Source organism: Diadema antillarum, unplaced genomic scaffold (genome assembly GCF_040938485.1).
Source record: "Diadema antillarum isolate AM-2024a unplaced genomic scaffold, OU_Dant_1.0 seq00000720_RagTag, whole genome shotgun sequence".
Classification (NCBI taxonomy): domain Eukaryota; kingdom Metazoa; phylum Echinodermata; class Echinoidea; order Diadematoida; family Diadematidae; genus Diadema; species Diadema antillarum.
Window position 1 is genome coordinate 215,766 of NW_027271624.1, and position 26,251 is coordinate 242,016.

At 37.9% G+C, this 26,251-nt stretch overlaps 1 protein-coding gene across 1 annotated transcript in view; it reads right to left on the minus strand.

Moving 5' to 3' along the window:
* The window catches only part of LOC139738044 (ATP-binding cassette sub-family C member 9-like), a 58,717-nt gene that overhangs the window by 27,587 nt on the left and 4,879 nt on the right, over nt 1-26,251 (minus strand). Inside the window, exons 5-15 of the mRNA XM_071648707.1 lie at nt 17,429-17,617; nt 14,407-14,559; nt 13,126-13,281; nt 12,557-12,691; nt 10,676-10,838; nt 9,886-9,926; nt 9,009-9,257; nt 8,298-8,459; nt 7,450-7,528; nt 6,230-6,335; nt 516-780 (exon numbers count right to left, since the gene is read on the minus strand). Of these exons, the coding sequence (XP_071504808.1) occupies nt 516-780; nt 6,230-6,335; nt 7,450-7,528; nt 8,298-8,459; nt 9,009-9,257; nt 9,886-9,926; nt 10,676-10,838; nt 12,557-12,691; nt 13,126-13,281; nt 14,407-14,559; nt 17,429-17,617 (1,698 nt within the window). The remainder of the gene's footprint in view (nt 1-515; nt 781-6,229; nt 6,336-7,449; nt 7,529-8,297; nt 8,460-9,008; nt 9,258-9,885; nt 9,927-10,675; nt 10,839-12,556; nt 12,692-13,125; nt 13,282-14,406; nt 14,560-17,428; nt 17,618-26,251) is intronic.

Sequence of the window (26,251 nt, forward strand, 5' to 3'; positions counted from 1 at the left end):
TCCAAAGAGCTACAAAGACATCCACAAGTTAATTCCTCTCTAAGTTGGTTTTGAAAAGTGCAGCAAAATCAAACCAACATAAAATTTCAACACTTCTATCAAAAAAAGTTGAGAAAGTCACATCTAAGGGAAAGTCACTAAATTTATACGTTGATGCCATTTATTCTAAAACCTCCCGCTGACATGCACCCTTTTTCATCACATTTTTTGCCCTTTGCCCTTTATATCAAATTTGTTGTGTTGCAATAGTAAAACAATGATCACTCTTTTTTTTTCAGGGGAATAGGTTGTAGTTGTTGAATTATCAACCCAATATATGATTTTCATCATTTGATGTCCAGTATGGATGGAACTTCTCTCCTTCTTCTTGTCTGACTCTCTTCCTTACAGGTGTATGTAAAAATGGAGTGACACTGCATTTTTAGCATCTATAAAAAAGCTCTCAAGCAAGCCAAAACTGGGCTGGCTGAGGTGAGTTTGTTGCCTGGTAACTCTTCACTCCAACAAACACTCACCAGGATGATGATGTCACGGGTGGAGTACATTGCCCTAGCAACGCTGACCCTCTGTTTCTGACCTCCACTCAAGTTGATACCCTTCTCACCAATCTCTGTCTGATCCCCACCAGGGAGGATCTCAATGTCTGGCTCCAAGGCGCAGGCCTTGAGGACTCGGCGATAGCGTCGGCTGTCTGTCTCCTCGCTGAAGATGATGTTGTCTTTGAGCGTTGCATTAAGGAGCCAGGCTTTCTGGGCAGCATACGCAATGCTGCTCCTATCACTGTATAGACATTGGTATAAAAAGAGTGTTTAGTTCACGATGTCAAGATAGTAAACCCATGGCTTGCTATGCACTGTTAGCCTAGACTCCTAATTATCACTTTTCCACATACCAAACAAAGCGCCAACTTTTGCGTGCCATTAAACTCTATAATATGTGACATAACAAAATAGTCTACCAGATGAATCTCACTGTCTTATAGCAGGTCGGAGTGAAAACAGAAACAAATCCCATCGAAGGACTATGTCAAGGCAGAATAAAAGATTAACCCTATTTTAACTGGGCTATTTGAGACCCAGTTTTTACTGGGGGGTGGGGGGGGTCAATTTGACCCCCCCTTCAGATCTCGGCCGCTGATCACGCGATCGCCGCAAAATTTTGCCTGAAGATAGAGCCAGATGTCAACTACAAGATTACATAGTCATACAATAGAAAAATGTTGATTTTATATTTTTTAATAAATTAATTATGCAAATTTACGCATGAAATCATATTTTCACCTATAACTCCATCAAAAAGAAATAAAGGATTGCTAAATTTTTGTGTCAAGAGTTCCTCAAGACACATCAAACAATCAATCAAACATCAATTAAGTAATCAAAATCAGTTTCTTATATGTTTTTTATTGCTTTGTTAATTTCTTCTGTATTTTATTGTTTTTTCAACCTTTTGTTTTCTATTGTTTTTTTGCCAAAATTTGTTGCAGGCACTTTTTCAAACTTATCTACATTAGAATTGATTAATTTCAATGTTCAAAAGTTGAAATAATCTAATTTACATCAATTAAACAAAAAAAAACACTATTTGCATTGGATTTGCACACGAAATCATGAATTTGAGCTCAGGTTGACATGCATATGCAAAACATCGCGTAACTTCAGAACGGTGTACCCACATGTCACAAATTTGGTCTCAAAATATGCGGGAGACTTCGATGAAAAAATTCATGAAACGACGCGGCAAAATCTTTGCGCGTTGCGGAATCGTGGCGCGAAACCCCCCAGGTTAAAGGACAAGTTCACCTTCATAGACATGTGGGTTGAGTGAATGCAGCAATATTAGTAGAACACAACAGTGCGAGTTTGAGCAAAATCGGACAATCCGTTAAAAAGTTATGAATTTTCGAAGTTTCTGCTCAGTCACGGCTGGATGAAAAGACTACTATAGCTTGTGATGTCACATGAGTACAACGATATAAAGAAAGAATAAAGAAAATTCAACGTATTTCCATTTTTCTCCCGTAACAAAAGTACACTCGACTTCTCTCTTTCAGAGGGCAGGGGGAATAATATTACCCTAACATATGTCAGTAGCAAGTCGAAGAACTGTGCACTTTATTCAAAAACTAAAGTTTTGTGAAATTCTCTTTTTATTTTCCTTAGATAGTTGTACGCATGTGACATATACTGTAGTAGTCTTTTCTTCCAGCAGTGACTGCACAGATACTTAAAATATTCGTAACTTTTGAATGGATTGTCCAATTTTCCTCAAACTTTCACTGATGTGTTCAACTAATATTGCTGCATTCTCTGAATCCTTATGTATATGAAGGTGGACTTGTCCTTTTAAATAGGGTTAAATGACACCTGACTCAAAAGCCAGTATGGTCATTTTTTGCTATCCTTTTATTCACCGTCAATGGAAGACCTGAAAGCACACAAAACTAAAACACTTTACATCTTGTTTGTCCATTTGTGCTAAAATTTGCATCTGGTATTAAAGTGAGTCGAAGTACTTAATGTCACTCTTGTCACCCACAACTTTGAATCATTGCATTTTGCAAATGCCAATTTATTCAAATGCTGCACCAATTTCTCTCAAGTCTAGACTGAAGCATTACTTACAACTTGGTACAAAGAAGATCATAAATGCTGGCCTTATAACAAGAAATATCCAGTCAGTAAAGCTTATAAGTCATTAAGGGGATATCTCACTGAGCGGCGAACGTTTGCGAACGCAGCAAATTTGGGATTTCGCCAGGGTTCGTAAAGGGTTGCAAAAGGTTTGTTAACTGTTGTATGAAAGTTCGCAAACGTTTGTTATTGTCTCAAACAGTCTTTATTGTCGCAAAGGAATTTTGAACATGTTCAAATTTTTTTTGCGAATTTGTATTTTTGCTAACAGTTGCAAACATTCGCAAAGAATTCGCAAAAGGTCATAATACGGTGTCGCTAACATTTTTATTTGATTCACCACTGCTAGCGAACAAGTAACCACATGGTTCCTATATATAAGCTTCTGAAACAGGCAAGGTTCCACTCTAAGAAAGTTCTTGAAGCTCTTGACATCTCCATCATGTAAATATTGCTGCAAAAGCTTTTCATATCGACTGAAGTCTGTCCTCTGCAACAACTACTCTCTGACCCAAACAGTCTTTCTTTTCTTCTTCCTTTCTTGTTTTTCTTCATCTTCTTTCTCTTAAGCTGCACGATAGCTGTAGCAGCAGCCAGGCAAAGCAGCTCTTCAAGGACAGCAGCACGTTTAGCCTCTTCTTGGTAGAAATTCATTTCAATATTCTGGAAATCCATCTTGAACAGTGGTCACAAGAGATCTGACTGCAGGGGAAGGTTGTATGTTCGTTTTATGGGTCTGACTATACATAATAGCCTGGTACTTTTCCAGGTCCCAAAACATTCACAAATTGTTGCACAGGATTTGCAAACAGTTGCTAATATTTGCAAAACTGTCGCTAGCATTTGCAAAACTGGCGCTAACATTTGCAAAACTGTCACGAACATTCGCTAACAGTTGCTAATAGTCGCCACCTGTGTTTCGCAAACACTTTTGCAAACATTGGCTCAAGTGTTGCTAATTGTTGCTAAACATTGCTAAAAGTCGCTAACTGTTGCTAATGGCACAAGCGAACCTTGATTTTTCGCAAACATTCGTTAGAAAAGTTGACGTCTCAAATTCGCTACGTTCGCAAACGTTTGCCACTCAGTGAGATACCAGCTTTACTTGAGACTTGAATCAGTAAGAGTCAATTATATCGGAAGATTGATATCCACTGTGACTCAAACATTAAACTGAGTGCTTTAAAAAAAAAAAAAAGTAATCAACTCCTTACTATAAATGTGTGGTAAAAAAAACAACTCATAACCCAAAATCTGAATACATGGCCTATGGATTGAAACCTCATTCTTTACACAGGGTAAGCAAAAGAATGTTAAAACTGTTTGCATTTTAGATTGCTGAGCATCTTTTTGCATTCATTCAACAAACTATTAGTTTTCAGAAGGAAAGGAACTTGTACTAAATTTCTTCACAATTTACTTGCTTCATCAAATCAATGCTGCACTCTCTTAACCAAAGGTCATGTATTGTTGAGAAAGGCCCTGAATTAGTTCCTGCTCATGATCAAGGTTCATTCCAATAGGATATCCTAGAGTGTAACATCTTTCCTGAGTCATGGCTTTATCCCACGATACCCCTCATAGAAATACCAACATGTCTTGCAATATTGCACAAACTGATAATGAAAGTAACAGAGCTAGCCCTGCTTGAGCAATAATCTAGAAATACACAATTTGTTCGGTATGTGGTGAAATCCTATCTCTTTTTACAATTGTAATGGTGTATTTTCATTTAAATGTCCTATATCATAAGATAATTTGGATCTATTAAAATGTACTTGAACTATTTACCAATGTAAAGTGCATAAAGAATGCATACCGATAAATACTATGCGCTGTCAGTTAAGTTATCATTATCATTTTTGCATGGTTAAAAACTGACTCTAAAGAAATGTCAACACAATATCATCATACCAGTGGAGTACTACTGTAAATTGCTGGAGGAGCAATATGAGCAAAGTAAAAGATCAATATTTCAATGAAAATTAAAGCATGTCAAATTAGCCAGACAGAGCCATGTTGCCCTAAAAGCAATAAATTTTCTGTTGAAATCACAGCGTAACTAGTAAAACCTTGACTTGTTTTATCTTTTCATTAAAATTGAAAAAACAAGTATCAGATTTGACGCTTGCAACAACTAAATTAACAACACAAAAGAAAATATCCAAACTAGAAATGTCGCTATGGCGACTGATGCCTCCGCCATAATGCATGATTCTCCCAATAAGCGTATAGTACAATGTCTTCACAATGTGAGATCCATGACAGTTTCACATAACTGGCAAAATATTGAAATGGCAGGTTTGTCAGAAATGTCTTGAACTGGGTTTGCTATATTTTTCTAGGAGTGTAGGTACACATATTTGGGGAATTGAGAATTTTTACTTGCATTCTGACGGACCTTTTTGTAAGTTTATGCAATGAGTAATTTCCAAGGTATGAAGAAAGAGTGTAATGACGGTACAAAACATTTTTTTTTTCCTTTTTGGGGGGGGGGGGGGGGGGGGGGGAGGCATTGAAACCTAGCCTTTGACCCTTAACCTTTGACCTTTGACCTTCTGGCTGGAAATTTCCCAGAGAATCTCCATCAGGTAATGCATGTATTAAGTTTTGAAAGTAATGATGCAAACATTGCATATACTAGTATATGAGGGAAATAGTAAAATTTTGAGGAGTTGACCTTGACCTTTGACCCCCTGACTATTGACTCATGACCCCTAAATTCCCTAGATAATCCCTGCCCGTCAGTACATGCGTATGTACCAAGTTCCACAAAGATACATTGAACCATTTGCGAGAAAAGTGATAATGTAACATTTTCACCTAACCTTAGACCTTTGACCTTTTGACCTTTGACCTTATGACGTGAAACCCTCTGTGGAGAATCTCTACGCAGTAGTACATGTCCACACCAAGTTTCAAGAAAATACCTTTGGGAATTGCATAGATATGGGGAAAATTGTAACATTTATAGCATTTGACCTTGACCTTTTGACCTTTGACCTCTTGCCAATGTAACTAAAGTCTACTCAACTTATTGTCACATCATACATCATCCTTGGACCAAGTTTGGTGAAAGCTGCTTCATCCAGTTTCAAGTTATCACATAAACAGATGAATTTTAGGATTTGACCTTGATCTTTGACCTTTGACCTCTGTCCGATTTCACTGAAAAACTAATCAAGTAATTGTCCTATCATACATTATCCTCCAACAAAGTTTGGTGAAATTTGCTCGATCCAGTCTTGAGTTATCGCGTAAACAGATACAATTTCATGATTTGACCTTGACCTTTGACCTTTGACCTTCAGCCGATTTCACCCAAAATCTAATCAAATAATTGCCCCATCATACTTCATACTTGGACCAAGTTTGGTAAAATTCCAGTCAATATTACTCAAGTTATCGCGTAAACGAAAGCGGACGGACGTACGGACGGACATACGGACGGACGGACAACCCGAAAACATAATGCCTCCGGCACCACTTCGTGGCGGAGGCATAAAAATAGCATTTTACAAATATATCTGCATGCAAAAATGTCAGCTGGTACAGTGTCTTAAGATAGATGTTCCTTCCAAGGCCAAATGACTGACCTGTTGAAGAGGACACTCCCAGACATGGTGGTCATCTCACCAAGAATGGCCGAGCAGAAGGAGGACTTGCCACTGCCCACTTGACCGACAACCATGGTCAGTTTACCTGTACACCATCAGAACAGAACACGACTTCAACATAGGCCTCCAGTCTTAAAGCTAACAAAGTATGCTTTCTCACAGAACATCGCAAAGTACAGGTTACTACACCATGTAAGTGTCATTGTTTGCAGTAAACACACTCACGAACATTACACTAAACAGAATGTATTATGAATGTATGAAAACTCCTTCTTTAAACTGTTACTTACGAATGTGGTAGCCATTTCAATTCTCTTATACTCAATAGAGTGGATTCCCCATGACTTGAGAGAGCAGTACTCTGCTTGGCCTATCTAAATTTTCTCCTGTGATGATTGGTGTCTTAACAATACTCTCATCCATGTTCACTGCATTGGAATGTGGTTATTTTTCAAACTACACAAAATACATGACAAAATGCTATAAGTGTAGAAATATCATACATTTTTAAAGGGAAGCCTTTCCCTGTTTAATTATACTAGCCATCTTTAAAAAATGTCTTACCCAGTACTCTAAAATGTGCACAAAGATAGAGCAATGCAATAATTTAACAAACCATGGAATTCCCTTTGCATATATTGAATGTATTCATCCCTAATTTCAGCAAGAGACACAAATATTCTGACCCATTGTGAGTCTTGATCTAAGAAAAGAGAGCCAAAGAAGAAAGCATTCCATAGCATAATGGAGTCTAGAGTTCTGATGTAAGAAACAAGAAACTCTTCCCATAGTGCAATAGTTTCTTTGCATTCTTAATGAATAGTGAATGGAAGTGGGCATTACATTATGTTCTGGCATTTTCTCATTACTTGTCTTGTCACATTGAACCAAATTTCTCTGACAGGATAGAGAGGATCATTACTGTATACACTGAGTATTTTGCCAGGTTTTTATTCCCGCAAATTTCACAAGTCGGGTGCTATTCGTGAATCTAAAAACACGCAAGGATGTTAATTCTGATCCCGACATGGATGTGATATGCATGCATACACCTTTATGTTCTGTACTGTATTTCACAATTGCGAATTTAACCACTTTACCTAGCGAAATTGTCAGGAAGTCCTGAGTCATGAAAACTAAGATTCGCTAAATATACGATGTAGACAGTAGCCATCTTTGTTTTTATACAAGCTACAAACCTGCAGGAATCTCCACATTGACCTTGGAAATGACTGGAAGGTTGCTATTTTCATCCCATGTAAAGTTTCCATTGACAATCTGGCAGACAGTAAAGAAAGGAATGTCACTATACAAACAAAAAACAAACAAGTCTACAGATGAATCTTCATCACATCTTGATACCTTCATTCATAATACAAAACTAGTTCATAATACTGGACTTAAAAAACGATCTTAAATGAATAGGTGAATTAAATTATTCCCTTATCCAAATTCATTCCAAGAGTAATTCTTGCTATCACATTTCACTCTGTCTCAAGTCCAAGGACGTTTGCTGTCGTTGTGTTATTTGTATTATTGAATCATAAGTCATTCATTAACTTTGTACTCAAACAAATATCAGGTACGTGGCAACATTTACACTCTGTAAAATGACAATGAAACCTTTAAGAAATGATTATAAAATCATGATAGGTACAGTCATACCCTGTTTCTTCATTTTCTAGTTCCAAGAACGCTATAATCTTTGCAAAAATCAAGTTAACACATGTCATAAAGATTGTGCTGATATTAAAATCATCATGAATACAAAAACAAAAGTAGAGAAAATGATAGTCTTTAGGTTTTACATGAGAGTAACATTCCGTGGAAACAATGTTACATTCCGTGGAAACAATGTTACATTCCAAAGAAACAATGTTACATTCCAAAGAAACAATGTTACATTCCAAAGAAACAATGTTACATTCCAAAGAAACAATGTTACATTCCAAAGAAACAATGTTACATTCCAAAGAAACAATGTTACACTCCAAAGAAACAATGTTACATTCCAAAGAAACAATGTTACATTCATGCTCCCTCTCACCTTCACTGCCACATCATCTGGTACTGGACTTGGTGCACTTTCAGTCTTAGAGCGGCGGTCCAGCGAGCCATAGCCGTTGCTATGGTGATTGGACTTGTCCTCATTTTGTAAAAGGGATGCCTTCTCACTGGATGATGGCTGACGGAAATCTACAGCTGGCAGCTAAAAAGCCATCACATTTTGGGGTGAAAAAGGTGGGAATTAGTTGATACTAAATCATGCCAAAAAGAGCATTGTTCATGTTACATGGAGAACTATGACTAGGACTACTGTAAAAGGGGATATTTTCGCGGGACTAATTTTTCGCCCTCGGCCCGGTAAGAAGAGTTTCGCATGTTTTTAATTCCACGGAATCAAGACAGTAAGTCCTGGAACATATGGCATGCAAAAATATTTGTGTGCTTTTATTTTCGCGCTACTTTCTGGTTGTGCGAAATGTGCGAAATTTCAACACCGCCAAAATTTCCACTTTTACAGTATGTGGTTATCTTTGCTCTGTTCTCCCATTCACTAGTGAGTGACTCTGGCGGTTGGATTTATCAATTTTCTTTGAAGGAAAAAAAAAGTGTGTCATTTGAAAATCAGGTAGCCTTCTCAAATGAGTTGGAGAGTACTCTTCACTATTTAAAATCTACCAAGTCTCCCTTTCTTTGGAAGCAAACAATAAATAACTCCACTGGTGCCTGACTTACACAGAAGCTCCAAACTCACCTGTCCGTTGTCATGGTCATAGCCGTCGGTCTCCTCACGAAGGTTTTCGGCAAACTCTGCCGTCTCTACCTCAGGCGCCATGAAGAAATTGAGTAGACGGTTGGAGCTGACCACAGCATTGACCATAGTGGCCAAAGTCATGGGCAGCAGGAAGAGTGGAATGGTCAGTTGGTTGAAGAAAGAGAGTGAGGAAAAGGCAACATCAGGGGTCAGGGGTTTCCCTGTCAGAAAGGTGTAAGTCCCAAACGACTGTGAGATGGGGAGAGATACAAAGAGAAAGATATTAGATTTCTTGCCAGGCTGCATGTCAACATACTTCAGAAGAATTTAAATTCCCTTCACATCTACTCCACTATGAACCAAACAAATAAACAATCTGCAAAATTTATTACTAACATTATGTGACCAAGTTATGCATAAGTACATAGGATCAAAATTCGAGTAGAATTTGAATCAACACTATGCATGGTAAAATGGCCACAACAGATATTCATCATGATAACATAAGAAAATTTGATACAGTAACTTGTAAAAATGATTTTTGTCTGCAGATCAAAACTGTAGTGACATCTTGGATTAGTAGCAACATACAATGGCCTCATTTATGTTGTTTCTTCATCTGTTTCAAAGTTTCTGGTTATTGACATTTTTCCAAATTCATCATGGCCTGTGCATTTCGGTACTTGCCTGATTCACTTTCTCTCACCATAACATGTTTCTATGTGGCATAAACTATGAAAATATTTGAAAGCTTCTGAAAATGGAAGATGGAAACATAATTGCTAACATTTAAAAAACTAATCACTCAGGACATAGCAAGCTTTTGAGGCAGTTTATATTCATTCAAGATGATATTTTTGCTGAATTGTAAACTTACCACCAATGTGACTAATATTGGGCCAGCTGATGTAATGAGCACTGGAGAAAAGACAAGGTCAAAGAAAGACAATAATAAGACATTAAAATGCACAACAGGTGACTTGGAATCATTGCATCTAATACTGTATATGAGGTTACTTTGATCTATCCCTTTACTTTACAATGGGGAATTCCAGATCTCTTGCTGTATATCTCTCCCACGATACCCACTCTATCAAAACACAAAATCCTACAAGCAGTGCTTCTCAAGTGGCAGCTCCTTCCTCCACAGCAGTAGAAGAAAACCAAGAATGTCTCATCTTATCTACATGAGAAGAAATGACACCGGCCTGAAGAAGATCTATTCCTTCTTTCTGTCTGGATACACACTGAACATTACATCATTTTAATAACCCGTTGAAGACAGCCTGATTTTGCTACAACATGCCTTTTCCATAGACACCTGCCTGAGTATACTTGGGACTCGTCCTCAGCTGGTTAAGGCAATACGACATTTGCTCCTGTGACAATTGCTCCAGTCTTATTTTCTGCAAGGACTTGGGGTGAAGGTATGGGCTGCGATAGGGTTTTAGGTAAAGTCTGATGTGAGGATTAGGGTTAGGGTTATGTTTGTGGGTAGAATTCATATTTGGCTTAATAGTGTACAGATAGTTCATGAGAGCATTTGTCAGAGGAACAAATGTCATGGAACCATCATTTACATCTAGCTACACTCTGCAAAATTCAAATCTATCATCAAAAAAACAAAATCGCATAGAGAAAGATTGTCTAAACCTGTCCATTCTTACTAGTAGCCACAATATTGCCATTGATCTTGAACATGGCCCAGAGTTCGTTAACACGAACAGCTTCAATAGCCTTGCAGTAGAGTTCTTCCCATCCATAGAGTTTGAGGAGTTTGATTCCCTGAAGCAGCTCATTGGAAAGCTTCAACCGCTGGTCTGACAGAAGCTGGGGCAAGAGACAAGCATTGTGGACCATTATAGGAAACAATACAACACTTTGAATTTCAAGGATATACTGCATACGCTGTTATTTTCGCGCACAGATATTTTCGCAAATGGGATAAGGAGGTCATCCAGACATTTTCGCGAGACACTGTTTTCGCAAATTGATGGTGCCGCTAATTTAAATGCACTATCATCCAAGCACATCAAAACATTTTTGTGCGTTGGTAAATCTGCAATCCAACTGTGATTCGTGAAATTTGCGAAAATTATATCCTTGTGAAGATAACTGCTAATACAGTACACGTATGACTATAAAACATAATATGTGACTCTGCACCACAAAACAAACAAAAAGTCGCCAGACATGAATTTTTAGTTAAGCCCATATTCTGAAGAGCAGACTTTAAGCTTTAAAATGATGTATAACTCAAATAAAATGGACTCACCTAACCTATCTAAATATTGGAAAGAAAGCACAAACTCAGGAAAAGTGTGAACTGAGAAAAGAGGCTCTGAAATACAGTGTCTATTCAAGCGTGTAATCTTTACCAAACCGTGCTGGCTGTGCGATGAATGGGACAAAAAACAGGAAGTAAACCACCCGAGTAACAAAAATGAAGGGATTATCAAATTCAACTGAAATTAAGCATGCCTCATTAAGACATTCTGTCCATAAGTAATGCTAACTTTCAAAGCAGTAGCACTATCCTTTCAAAATTTATTAGAGTTGAAAGTGAAGAGTGTGTACAAGGTTTTTCAGAAATGAAATAGGGACTCTAAAGACACACCTACAATGTGTAAATACACTATTCTACCAAAAATATTCGAGATAAACTGCTAAAAAAACACACTTTCCCGCCCATTTTATGATCCCACATTTTAGCATAATGTAAAAGAAGGCTTGCTCTTTCAGAAAATATGAAAAAGTCAATATCAGCTAAGTTGACCCATTTCACTTATTTTCAGTCCTCATGCAAAATCAGTGTGTGCGACTTTTTGTTCGTTTTGTGATGCACAGTCACATATATCAAGAGAGAGATACAGGCAACTCTCGTTAAAATGAAGTCCTCAAGGGGGTGTTTCATAAAGCTGTTCTTAAAGTAACGAAACGACTTAAAAACGAATGTCACACGTTCTGATGTGCTATACTAATCAGAATTTCAATAATTCAGCACAAGAAATGACCAACAGTCCTTCTAAAGTCGTTCGTAACTTTAAGAACAACTTTCTGAAATACCCCCCAGGACTGGCAGTTTTCTTTCGTTATATCGAAATTGCATTATATCCACACCAAAAAAAAAGTGTATTCAGATATCTAGAGATGATAACTTCAAGGCTTGAACTTAACTTTGTTGTTTCCAAAATTTTGTTATACCAATGTTGCCCATAACAGGAGTGCACTGTAAACACATGGACAATAGTGACACATTATTGAAATATCGTGATTAGATGTCCTAGGTGTATATTTACTTTCAGATTGATGACATGGGGTGTATATGGAAACTTATGGAAATTTAACACTCAACTTTGAACATTAATTTCAGCTTCTATGGGCTTATATTTGCTTTTCCGTGTTGAAGGCTCGAAATTTGATTAAACTGTAGTTAATGATTCATCATGGTGAAATCAGTTTCAATATCTGCCTAGTTTCTGGGCAAACATATGACAATATGAGTTATATGGACATATGTCTAAATCACAGGAACGGAGAATTCTTACCAAGGTCTCTTTCTGAAGTTTGGACATCATGCCGGCAATCTTCATTTGGAAGGGGAGGAGGACGACAAACACTGCCGCCCCAATTAAGGCTGACCAACCCAGCTGTTGATACAGTAGAACCAAGGTGATGACAATCTGTTGGTAAGAGGAGAGAGAGCATTACATCATGAAGGCATACTCAATGTATGTCTGGGTTGATATAACCACATACGATGGCTATTAAGGGTTAAGGATTGAGGAATGTTTGGATATATAATCCATGATACACGAATTAACAGGAATTTGCACTTCATGATCACACTGTTCATTAGTTCACCATTACTCTACGCTGCAGAAAACACAAAATACGACATCCCCTTGAGTTTGTAAAGTGGACTCCCACTATAACATAGTCCCCGTGGCCAGAAGTTTTCTTTTGTCATATTGAAATTTTGATACATTTGAACAAATAAACACAGAAAAACATAGAGAAAATAATGTTGCGTCGTGAATGTTTACTTTATTATATCCAGAATTTCATTATAACCATGTTTGTTCTAACGATAGTGTACTGGATGTCTTTCCCTGACCTGGAGTGGGATGGACCAACAGTAGTGCATCATCTGGAAACAGAAGAGCAGGGACATGGCGTCGGTAGACATGTGGTTGGTGATCTGTCCCATGGTCATCATACCTCCTGTTGTGGCGTACGTTGACAGGCGCAGCGACTTCTCGTACACCATGGTCTTTGCAAAATGAACGTTTGATTTTCAACAACAAAAAACATTTCAGATTAGCTAAGACTGAAAGAAATACGGAAAACAGACATACAAGCAGCTGCAAGGAAGAATGAAAAAAGGAATTAACATTCAAAGGGCCCATGACAAGTACTGTAAAACGAGAAATGTTCGCGTGTATTTTAATTTCGCGAATTTCGCGAGCACGAAGATTCACGAAATTAAAATGCACGCGAAAGTTTTTTTCTACACTATATGCATTGAATGGCAGTGGCAGTTCGCGAAAATTTCATGCCGCAAAAAAGGCCGTCGGCTTCAATTCGCGAAAAATTCATGCCGCGAATATATCATGTTTTACAGTAATTCCAGTTCTGTGTCTATAATGACTTCTGCAGAATTGAGAAGTCTGCATATTCTGGAATTGCTTACATCAAATGTTTTAAGTAATTAGATTTTCTTCATTTTTTAAATTTTCTTCACTTACTCAACCCAAGCCCTCAAAAATCTTACACTGTATTTGTTATTCATGACAGATGTCATCCACAGTAAATTCAGCTGAAGCAAGATTAACAATCATCATACACATTATCATACAACCAGGAGCATCAGCTCACTTTATAGCAAGATATGTTTCATAATTCCACACTTTTTCTTCACATACTCTCAATCATAGAACATTTACAAATGGCAATCATATTATCAGTCATGTAGTCCCTGAGACATGTCTTGAAGAAGTCTTTGAAATATGTCAACTAGGTTTAAAAGAATGTGATTCACAGAATTCCTATGCTTCCTTCATTACATTTTAAGGAAATTTATTGTTATTTTATTATTATTATTGTTATTATCATTATTATCATTATTGTTATTATTATTATCATTATTATCATTATTGTTATTATCATTATTATTATCATTATTATTATTATTATTATTATTATTATTATTATTATTATTATTATTATTATTATTATTATTATTATTATTATCATTATTATAATTATCATTATCATTATTACTACTACTACTATCCACAATAAATCTACTGCCAACCCTGTGTACTTCTAACAATTAATATACAGGGATGTTGAATTCGTTCACTGCCTACTGGCGCCCTCTCATGCTGGTCCTCACCTGTAGGGCTGTTCTGACGTGTAAACTTTCCAGGATGACCATGTGGTAATGAGTCTGAAGACTGACACATTTGATTGTGGCTGCCAGGAACATGACTCCAACCAGGACAAAGCCGTTGGCAAAGAAATGGCTGAAGGATATAAACCCTGCAGGCTGATAAAGACATTTAACCATGATGTCATAATAGCAATTTCCTGTTTGGTAAAACAATCATACTACAAGTCTCTTTCACAGCATTTACCTTCCTGCAATACACACGTGTAGTATAAATGCAATACACCGGTTTACTAATGATATGCATAATGACGTCACACCCACGCGATCCTAGTGATTGTAACTAAGTCGGGCAAGCGAAATAAGCGCGGACGCGCACGCCACACTGTTTTTGCATTCACGCGTGTATTGTTTACGATCGTTACTCGCTGCGGATAATTGACAACTTTTGTTTGCTATAATCTTGCTTTGTGATGGCATCAGCTTCAAGTTCTAGCCAAAGTTCGAGCAAGCCATGGAAGGATTGGACAGTTAAGGCATTAACTGAGTATTTGAGGGATAGAGGTGTGAGCACAAGCGGCTACAACAAGGAGAAACTCATCAAACTAGTGCAACTGCCGTAGCCGATTTGGGTTTGCCCATCGATCCCGACCTCTCCCGAGCGGACACCGGCCGGTCACTGCAGGAGAAGCTCGCTCGGGTAGGCTGCTCGTTCTCCGATCCTACCAAGCTCGCTGGGTTTACATCCAACTCTGAGAGTATTCCAGATTTTGGACTCTTTGACGTGTTCAACTACCTGATCATCAATCGGACGGACTATGACCGGAAAAGCTAAAGGGACACAAGTCATTTGAGGACTACCGTCTTTTCGCGGATGGGAATGTTTCTAGCCTGAAGTTCAATGAGGTTTCGGACACGAGCCCTGTTTGTGTTTTCCTTGGTGAGGTTAGGCCGACGCAAAAGGACCGGACATACCTCAAAAAAACCAACGTACCAGACCTGGGTCGTGATGAATAAGTCAACGGGGGAAATAGATGTTGCCTACTGCGAATGTAAGGGAGGGTAGGTCCATCATTGTTTTTGTTTTTAATGTTAGGTCTACGTCTAGATCTACTCTAGATCTAGTCTATCTAAGGCTAGGCCCCTAACTGTTATTGTTAATAGAAAAATAGGTCAAAATCGTCATTCTATTTCATGAAGTCTAATCAGTCTGAGTCTAACTTTAAAAAATCCTTTGAAACATATCGATTATGAGAGATCGTTACCCAGTTTAGATTTTACAATCAATCATAATGCTTAAAATCATTGAAGTATGAAGTGAGGCGGTCATACTGTTGCATGTTCCGTAGCAGCAGTGTTTTCCACCCATTTTGAGAACTACTGAAGACAAAATCGAAACTATAGTCCAAATTGCGTTTGATCACAGCAGAATTCTCCCTCATCTAAGGTTGGGAATTGATTTAGAGCCACAAGAAATGCCAGGAGGTAAAGTCGAAGTTGATGCATCGCACACATGTACACAACATACACGTAAGTCTACATGAGGGGACGTGCCGGGGACAGCTGCAGCAGTCGACGTTGCAAGCTCGTATCCTTTGTTTGCCCGAGGTTGCGGCCATGTGCAAAATTAAAGATCTGTGCGTATATTAGTAAACCGGCCTATTTGGGAAAAACAGTATTCTCCATGAAACCTGAGCCCTGCATTTTTTCTTTTTTTTTGTGGGGGGGGGGGGACTGAAAAAAGACCAAAATACTGATTATTTAGTCACACTCAGAATATAATTTTACGTACATTTTTGTATCAGTATTGACCTAAAAGCAATGGACATTTTGAAGAAAGATATAAACTACTATATAAATATGGAACATTTGTTTTTAAAGCATCAAAGAGGTTATGGTGAGCCATGCAGTATTTTCTGTCACATAAGGCATGACACCATGTAAAAACATCTAAAACTGCAATATTGAAAACTGTCCTTTCCCGAAGGTTTTTGAATCCTAATAAAGCACCTGTACGGAGTATATTCTACTGGTGCCAATGCACCTAATAATTTCATACCTTTATAAAGAAAGCATGCAGACAGGCAGGTAAACATATGTTTGGGATTAAACATGCACTTATTGCTGATAGGACTGAGAATACTGAAGTGGTTTTGGTTACACATTAAACTTGACATGCACCAAGAATATTGGAAGATGATGATGAGTCAGAGTAAACGGAATGTATTCAGCATATTGCTCAGGACTGATGGTTTTTGGTAAAGTGAGTCAACAGTTTTACAGTGTGACAGGGCACTGAAGCAGTCCTCTAGAATCTAACACAATATCTTAGCAGACCTTCATTGATAGAGATCTAGCTGTCTTACTGAACAAATGATTCAGCATGAAGTATGATATAATTGATGCTAAAATCTTACTCTTTTGTTTCCATTTCTATCTTTATCATCTGAAGGACTATACTGTAGTACACTGTACAGGAACAGAAATCACTTTGCATGGACATACAATATATTCTGAGATGATGCAGAAAACCACTGTCACATGACACGAAGAAAAAGACAAAATGGTCATAGTGTGCCTGAACTATATCATGCTACAATGTATGTTTCCCAGCAATTACAGGACAAAGGGATTTGCATTTTCTGAGGATTCTCATGCTCTCATGAACCCATGCACTATTGAAAGCACTCTATGCACAAAATAAGAAAGGTATGCATGTAGCTTGATTGTTTTCTACGATCCTTTCACACAGGGCAGTGCTGAAGGCTGTAATGGGAGACTTGTGAGCCAATAGCATCAAGTTATCCTATCTAATTTGCATACATGTGATGATTTGCATACGTAATTTGCATACAGTGTACATGTGACCATGACTCATCTTCTTACTTCTTGAAAACAAATGGAGCTATAAAATCTTCTTAACTCACCATCCAGTCCCAGTAAAACTTGTATTGTTTGGTTTGTTTGATCACTTCCTGTAATAAAGTCAACTGGACCCTGGAGAGAAATAGAAGAAGTTCAGACTCACCTCTACATCCCCTGAGGGATACTGTAGTTCAGTGACGTAGAGAGTGATGGCTCCAACACACAGGGGTCCGATGTACCCCATGGCATCTCCTACCAGCTTCACCAGGCCAGCCCATATGTTTATCCTGCCGTACACACTCAAGTAGACTCTAAACATACTGGGCTTCTTGCCCTCCTTGGCCTTGCTTTCCTGTCATTTTTAATAGAGAAGAATGGACACGGTGATTGGAGTAAGGCAATTATACACAGTGTTTTCTGTATAAAGAGGGCGCTGTCATCACTGCGACCAAACATCATGCGTTTGTTTCTCTCATCAAATTTCTTATTTTTTGCCAGTACTGACCCATTATATGTGTGCAATTTCTCTTCTGTTGATGCCTTACCTTTGTTGTTATTATTGGTGTTTGTGTTACCAATTTTTATGATAATGTGAATATAGTTTGTTATTTTTTTTTTCGGGGGGGGGGGGGGGGGTGTCAATATGAATCAGTTGTTGTGTAAAGTGTCAGTTTGTTTTATTTCTTTTCTTTATGTCTCCCTGTAAAGTTGTAAAGCTGTAACGTTTGATGTAAACCAAATATGGTTAGTCTTCGGACTTTTATTTGGTGTTTTTTTAATTAAACCGAAATTGAATTGAAAAAAAAAAGAAAAAAGTGACCACGATCAAGAAAAGGATCTCACATATGACAGATAACTTGTGTTTTTTAAAAACAGTCCGCAATAATTGGCCGAAAATCAAAAACCCAGTCTGGTTAACAGTGACAGTTGGAGGTGAAAAATGATCATCAGCTATTTTGTAACTTGTACATGTATGCACTATCCGGTATCTAACTGCAAGGGTCATAATGCTAAGGGCACACAAATTTGACCTATCAACTTCTCATGTATCTTTGATAGTTTCATCAATGATCCAAAATAAATTACTAATACTGTAACATTTCCCTTGGTACAATTTGATATGGATAGCAACAATGCAAGTGATTGTGTCTCACATAGTGAACTCATTTCCTGGGCTTGAATTGTTAAAAGACCACTATGGCCATACATGTAGCTCTGGAATTTCATCTCAGATATCACTTTTTGTCCCTGAGGTATCCTTGGTGCTTTTTCTTCCAGAACTTCTTTTCAAATGCTGTAGATGTAAACACAAGTGGCCAATAGAAAAAAAAAAAAGCCTGGCCAATAGAAAAAAAAAAAGCCTTGCCAAGAATAATTCTTGATTTAACCCTTGAATAACTTTTGTACAAACTTCAATACGGTGACAAATGGTGATGCATTCAAGCAACTAATATGCATATTTGTAAACCTATTTGCCCATTACCACGCATCCATTTTCACTACAAATTGGCATTACATCTTAACCAAAGGTCTTTTGTCTCCTCGAAAGCCTGGTGTACATTGTACAGACAGCATCCTGTGGACTTTCAATGGCTATATGCATACAATTCGTCCTTGTGTTAATAATACACTGTACTTTGGGCAACCACATTCCAGCATATTCACACAATCTTTGAAAAGGAAATTTGTTGTTCCTCCTCTACTTTTTTGATCTTTTCTTTTTTGTTTTCACACTGTGTATACACTATGTACGCCTTTAAATGGAAAAGATCTAACCTCCTTAACCCGTTGAAGACGAGTCCAGAGTACACTCTGGCAAGTGCCTATGGGAAATGCATGCTGTAGCAAAATCAGTCCATCCTCCTCATTAGGCGTGTCTTCATCAGCCCGAAGTTTCAAAATAGCGCGCTATCTTGCGGTTACCAAACTAGTCCGATGTCAAAATAGCGCGCTATCTGTGTAGTGAAGACGCAGATAGCGCGTTATTTGATCGGGAAAATTTCCCCCAAAATCTTGGTCTAGTTCGTCAACTAGAGCGCTAATTCGTGAAGTAGCGCGCTATCTTGGGGTGCGTCTCCATCAGCCCGAAATTTTCTTGATCCCTCCACGCTTCTGGTTAGCCAGCTGGCAATGGAAAGCGCATGTACAAGCAGCTAGTGATTGTGTATAGTACATTACACGCTCGGTGTATTCCAGGATCACATGTGTGTACTAATAGGCCTACTGTTGTTGTCATCTTTAAAACCAGGGAGGTGATTTCTCTCACCTCCCTATTAAAACTCAGTGACGTGCATGCTAGCTATTTTTTTGTAAACTTCTTCTTCTGGTCCACTCTACCTTAGCTGAAGATTCTTGCAGATTGTGTGCATTTTGGATTTGTTTAAACATTGCAATTCGTTAATTTCATATACGATGCCTCACTGGACAGAAGAAAGAGTAGCGTTATTAATATCCCTTTGGAGAGAATTTGCTGTACTGCTCACCTCCCTGGTCGTAGAATCGTACATACGGTGATATAGGAGATTTTGAGCGGGGAAATCCACTTTCGAACCGCGAGCCAGGCAGAGTAATATTGCAAAGTGCGCATGCGTCAATTTTCGGACTAATTTCCCGAAGCAGGCTGTTCGAGCTGATGAAGACGCACATTCGCTGTATCGGGCTATTTTCTAAGACCGCAAAATGTCCCGCTAGTTTGAACTTCGGGCTGATGAAGACACGCCTAATGGGTTAAGCAGTGTTTGCTACACAAAGTACAATTCTTGGCATACGTTTTTTTCTTGTTAAAGACAAGCCTCATAAGGTATCCACTGTTGCTTCTTCTCCTTAAGTTCATAACCTGAGTCTAACATCATTATTTTGCTTAAGTTGTATGCAATTCTGAAAAAAAAAGAGTCTGTTAATCACATTATAATTGAGACTTAGCTAACAGTATCATGATCTGACACATCACTAATGACTCTTCAAACAATCCATATTGGACTCTTACACTGAGAATGGACTTTTCTACAGACAGGGAAATGTCAATGACTAGATGTAAAAGCGAGTGAATATTTACATACTGTGAATGAGTGAGGAAAACATGCAGCAACTCACTGCCTCTGAGGGCTGGCCAAACCACAGTGCACCATAAGAATGGTTTGTGTGTTTAGAAAAATCCATAGCTAGGGCAATGTTGGTTTTTTTTTTTTTAATTTGTGTGAGTATGTGTGTGTGTGTGTGTGTGTGTATGTATGTGTATGTGTGTGTGTGGGGGGTTTATCTCTCTCTCTCTCTCCCCATTTCACTGCTTGGATTTAGCAAATATGCTGCTGCCCTGTTCTCTCCATTTTTTGGTATCAATTATTTATTAATTGGTACAAAAATGTAGCTGTTAAAGTATTTCATACAGTACATGGACTTTGCATTGGGTATAAATCATCACAAATGACTTGATGTGAATACCTGATCTGAGACTAAACTTGATTGTTGGTATACACATGAAAATTACACGTACAAGAGAGTTATTTGAATACAAAGAGTCAAATATTGACAAGTCCGTTTCCTCCAAAGTTTGCATTGTTTTATTTGCTACGTAGCTCCTAACACTGGTAAATTTGTACATTCATTTGTGTAAGTGGAGAAGGATTCAGACTGGTTGGTTGTTTCAGAGATCACAAGATAAACCTTTGACTATTTGTTGTGTTTTTTAATCTGTAAAGCATGGTACAGTACTCACACGGGCAAATCTGCACTGTAATAGGATTGCAAACAAACGCATGTTTTTCTTTGGGTGCAGCATTGATTTTTATATTCACTCCTAGCAGGGAGGTGCTCCTAGAGAATGCAGCACACAACCATGGATGTACAATTGTACTCATTTAATAAAGTACCATGGATGTACAGTAGCTTGTATGCATGCACAGAATAAAAATAAGACATTTCACAGCTTATAGAAACTATTTTTCAATTTAATGTGTGTGTGTGTGTGTGTGTGTGTGTGTGTGTGTGTGTGTGTGTATGTGTGTGTGTGTATGTATGAAAGTGCATTTGCATTACAGGTGATCCTGCTAGTGCTTTAATCTGGTATTGTAAAGAAAATTATATCTGAACAATGATAGCCCCCAAATTTATCTTCCATTTGTTTCTCAGAGAACTATATCTTTTGCTATCACTTTGATATATACAATGAAAAAGTTTGATCTAATCATGGTAAGATAATTTGATCAGGGATTTTGTATTGCACACTCAGAGTTTTGGTGCTGCCATCGCTGGATGAGAAGACTACTATGAGGTACTAAAGCTTGTGACATCACATACAAACTAATGTAAAATGATGAAAAGAAAATATCATGAAAATTCTAGCATAATGATAAAGCACTTGACTTAGTGATCTCTATCAGAAAGCAGGCAGAATTATTACCCTTGACATACTGTACATGTGTATTCTAGTAACAAGTTGAGGAAATAAAGAATGTCCAAACTGTTGTGGAATTCCTCTTTCATTTCCTTTATTATATTGCTGTACACACTGTAATGCTACATTTTGTATGTGATGCCAATAACTATTATGGTTTGACAGCATCACATAAGTCTTCCCATCAAGCGATGGCTCCACCAAAATGTTGCTTTAAGAATTCATAACTTTTAAATGAATGGTCTATTTTCCCTCAAACTTTGATGGTGTGTTCTGCTCACATTAAGCATTCTCTCAACCCATATGTATCAGTTTATTTTGGTTTAATGTAATAGAAACAAAGGCATCATGAACATACTGTGTATAGTAAGAATTAGTCAGTGGCAGATCCAGAGGGGAACGCACCGCGCACACGCCCCCTCTTTATTTGTTGTTAAAACGATAAAACAAAAAGAAAAAATGAGATGAAACTCAGAAGTAGCACTAGAAATATTGTTTGCTCCCCCCCCCCCCCCCCCCCCCCCCCCTCTTTACGGAATTCCTTGATCCGCCCCTGGTAGTTTACATTCATTTTGTCAACACTATGATAAGAATTTAGCAATCTTTATGATGCACTCATTCTGAACTTTCTAATGAAGCAACTGAAAGAGAAACTTATGCTGAAAAGCCTTTGACAGTATTAAGAAAAAAATCCCCCCAACCAATATTGTGGATGTTATTCAACAACCACTGCACAACACATTCACAATAGACAGTATAGACTTGAAATCTGTGGCACTTATTGCTATTAGTATAGTGACTGCTCCATATCCTACATGGCTAACCACTCATGGTCAATTTTGATTGAGTTTGTTAATTGTACCACATTGTGGCCTTGCTTTCTGCCCTACTTCTTTGTCACGGTTGAAGAGTACCAACACTAGCACGTTTCACTTGAATACTCACAACAGGGAGGTGTGAGAGAGATTGCCACAGGGAGGTGTGTCTCTCTCACGCCTCCCTGCTCACAACAAGGCAGGCACAGCATACACAGTACCGGGGTCACATAATGACCAAATATCAGGAAGTTACATACCAAGTATTACAGACTTTAACCAGGCTGATTCAAATCATTTGAGAAGAAAGAGTGTTGTGCCACTGCCAAAGCACCGAACTACCAATCATTTTGCCTACAAACTGTAAAATTTGTACAAATCACTGAGAAATGTTAACTCACTTTATATCAGTTTGTGGTAACAATCCCCAATGAAAATCTACGTGCACTTTAACAATTTTGTTCCTGACATCTTTCAGCTTGGGTTATAAATTGGAACTGTTGTCATTTCACTGTCAATGCAATATTGCAATGATGCCAAAGCACAAGTCTATGACACTGATTACATGTTACAGTTCAGGGCTGCCAACTGTCACGCATTGAGCGTGAGACTCACGCATTTTGGTCCTTTCTCACTCTAAAACTTTATTTCATTTGCATGCATTTCTATTGATCTCACTCATTTTGACTCCTAAATTATAGCATTGGCTTATGGGAATCTCACTCTCAACTTGTTTCCAGTGTTGGCAGCCCTGCAGCTATACATGTAATACACCATTATGTGGGAGGAAAAATAGAAGAAGATCTGATTTAGTATCATTTTAAAGTTGACAAATCATGCCATTGCAGACAATGTACTACAGATTGTAACGTAGGATCCAAACAGTGTCGTCAGTAATGTCAGGTCACTGATGTTTTCAAGTGTAATGGATTACTGGCAATGGCTTATGGTGTGTGTGTGTGTGTGGGGGGGGGGGGGGGGGGGGTCTTTCCAATGTATACTAAAAAGTCAAATAAAAACATAGCCCTCCCCCCCCCAAAAAAAAAAAAAAAAAAAAAAAGGACAAAAATGTTACCAGCAAGTTGTAGGTCTTATTGAAACAATTTCCTGAAACAAATACACATGTGTACCAGCTAAAATATTTAAATGTAGTCTCTTGAAATACAGAGTATATGCCTACTTAGTTATATAAAGTTTTATTTTCAATTGCATGACCTCCAAATATAGTTTTTCCTTCATCTGATTAAGAGTGTTAAAGAGATCTGAATCTACTTCTGTAAGTGTAAAACAGACTGGTCATATAGAACTCATCAGAGGACCTTCCCACAGAGTATCAAGGAAAAAGTTATTGCCTTAAGGTACAGAATACTGACACAACTGAATCTAATGATAATAATAATCATAAGGAGATGAGGCCCACTCTGCCATAAATCATTTATTTCTTGAACGATAATGACAGCAACTATCATTACAGTATGAATGAATTTCAATCATTTGTTCAGCATTTTTTCCATGATTACAATCTTTAAAGCAATCCTTGTCACTCCCACTGCTACCATTCACACAAAGCTGCCAAGATTCACACAATGCATACGCCATGCTCTGTAAAATGAATGTTTTCATTCATTTTAATTTCGTGAATTCGCGAGAGCCGAGTTTCGCGAAATTAACGCATGCTAAAGATCTTGTCGACACTATATGCATTGAATGTCAAGGCAACTTGCGAAAATTTCATGCTGCGAATATAAGGCGGTTGGCTCCCATTCGCAAAACTTTCATGCCACAAAAATATACATTTATACATACCTCTAGCTCTCAATTCAATTTGTACAATTCATTTCAATTCATTTATTACATTCTCACTTTTCTTCCAACAAAATATACCACAAAGTAAATCAGGAATTCTACCATAAGCATACACATGCTGATCCCCAATACCTGCAGATCCCCAAGCATATGCTGATCCCCAAGAAGATATGCTTGGGAGAAACAAAATACCTATACATGTAATACCAGGGAAGTGTTTTATGAAGGATTTAGACCGAACTTGAAGTCATGCATACATGTAGGCCTAAGTCCCCAAATCATGCGTAACTCCAACAGTCACGTGTAACTTTTTGCATAGCTGTAAATCCTGTTTCACAAGGCTCTAAGCCATGCGGAACTTTACGCGTGATCTAAAACCATGCAAAAGTTTAAGTACGTTAGACTTGGGCTATTTCTGAAGAGTGTATTTCACTGTGAAGACTAAAATTCAACAGCCAAGATCAAATCATCCTGTTATTTTCAACTTTTCACCAAAGTGAGGCTATTTATGCTACCACAAACAATTTGAATAACAATTACTGGAATTTCATGAATATGAACCTTAAATGTGGAAAATTAAATAAATCTACACTTCACAAACTACTCAAAAAATCATCGGTAGACAACCCCAAACTCATAAGCTACCCAGTACTGTACACACTGTAGACACCTATAGCGAGGATGCTTTTCTTCTTTTTTTTTAAACCCACTGTACCAACTACAGATCACAAATACGTACAATGTATTATAAAAGAGTATGAAGATGTAGAGTATTTGCAGTACAGTAACTACATACATTTGTACATGTTGTAATGTAGCTTTCCAAGACCGTACAAAATAAATCTGAAACGATAGACTTTCACAGACACACAGCAATACTGTAAAACGAGGAATTTTCGCGTGCATTTTAATTTCGTGAATTTCGCGAGCGCCAAAATTCGCGAAATTAAAATGCACGCGAAAGCTTTTGTCTACACTACATACATTGAATGCCAGAAGCAATTCGCGAAAATTTCATACCATGAAAAAGGCTGTCGGCTCCAATTCGCGAAAATTTCATGCCGCGAATATATCATGTTTTACAGTATGTGACTGCAAGGATGCTATTTTTCACTGGGTCACTTCCATAGCAAGTCTCATCATCCAGTGTTATATGCAGTGAAAATACAAATTCTGTTAGTTCATTTTTTATTTTTTTTTCGCTCCTAGTGTAAATCATACCAGATTTGAGTAATCATGCATTTGGCAGAAAATGTACACATACACTGTACAAAATGTTTGGTTTCATAGTATTTACTGAACTGATATTTCTACATGTACACAACACCTTTCTATACCCATTGTGTATACGGACTACTGCAGTACACTGCAAAATTGTTCTCGGCTAAATGGACAATGTTGATGTGTTGCAGTATCATGCACAGCCTGGATCTTCACAAGATTTTCTTTTCTTTTCTGTAGACTAATGTAAGTTTTTAGTCCAGAACTAATGAATCAATTAAGTGTGTGTGTTTGGGTTTTTTTTTCCCCTTTGAGACTGCTTCTGTCCCAGGAGATGGAAAGTGATTTAATTTCCCTGACCATATCACACAGGGTGTTTAAAAAGATGATACTTATGACTTTTGTGCAAGAAAAACTTAAAGGGGGAAAATGAGCAGACTCTGTGAATGACCATCCCATTCCATGAACAGTATCATACTGTATGCTGGCCACTGTATGGTATGATGGCTTCATTGAATACCCCTACCCTGGTGTTTCAAAAAGGACTATGATTTATAAGCAGCTTCTGGACTATAAGCACAGGGTTTGCATACAGACTGTAATGCACCTATAGTATGCCTGGACTCTTTACAGCAAACACTGAGCCTACTTTGTCTAAGGATTCCTTTTGTTACTGTGCATACAATGGTTGTGGCTCGCGTGTGGACTTTGCATAATTACTAAGCACTGGCGAATAGTCAACATAGACCGA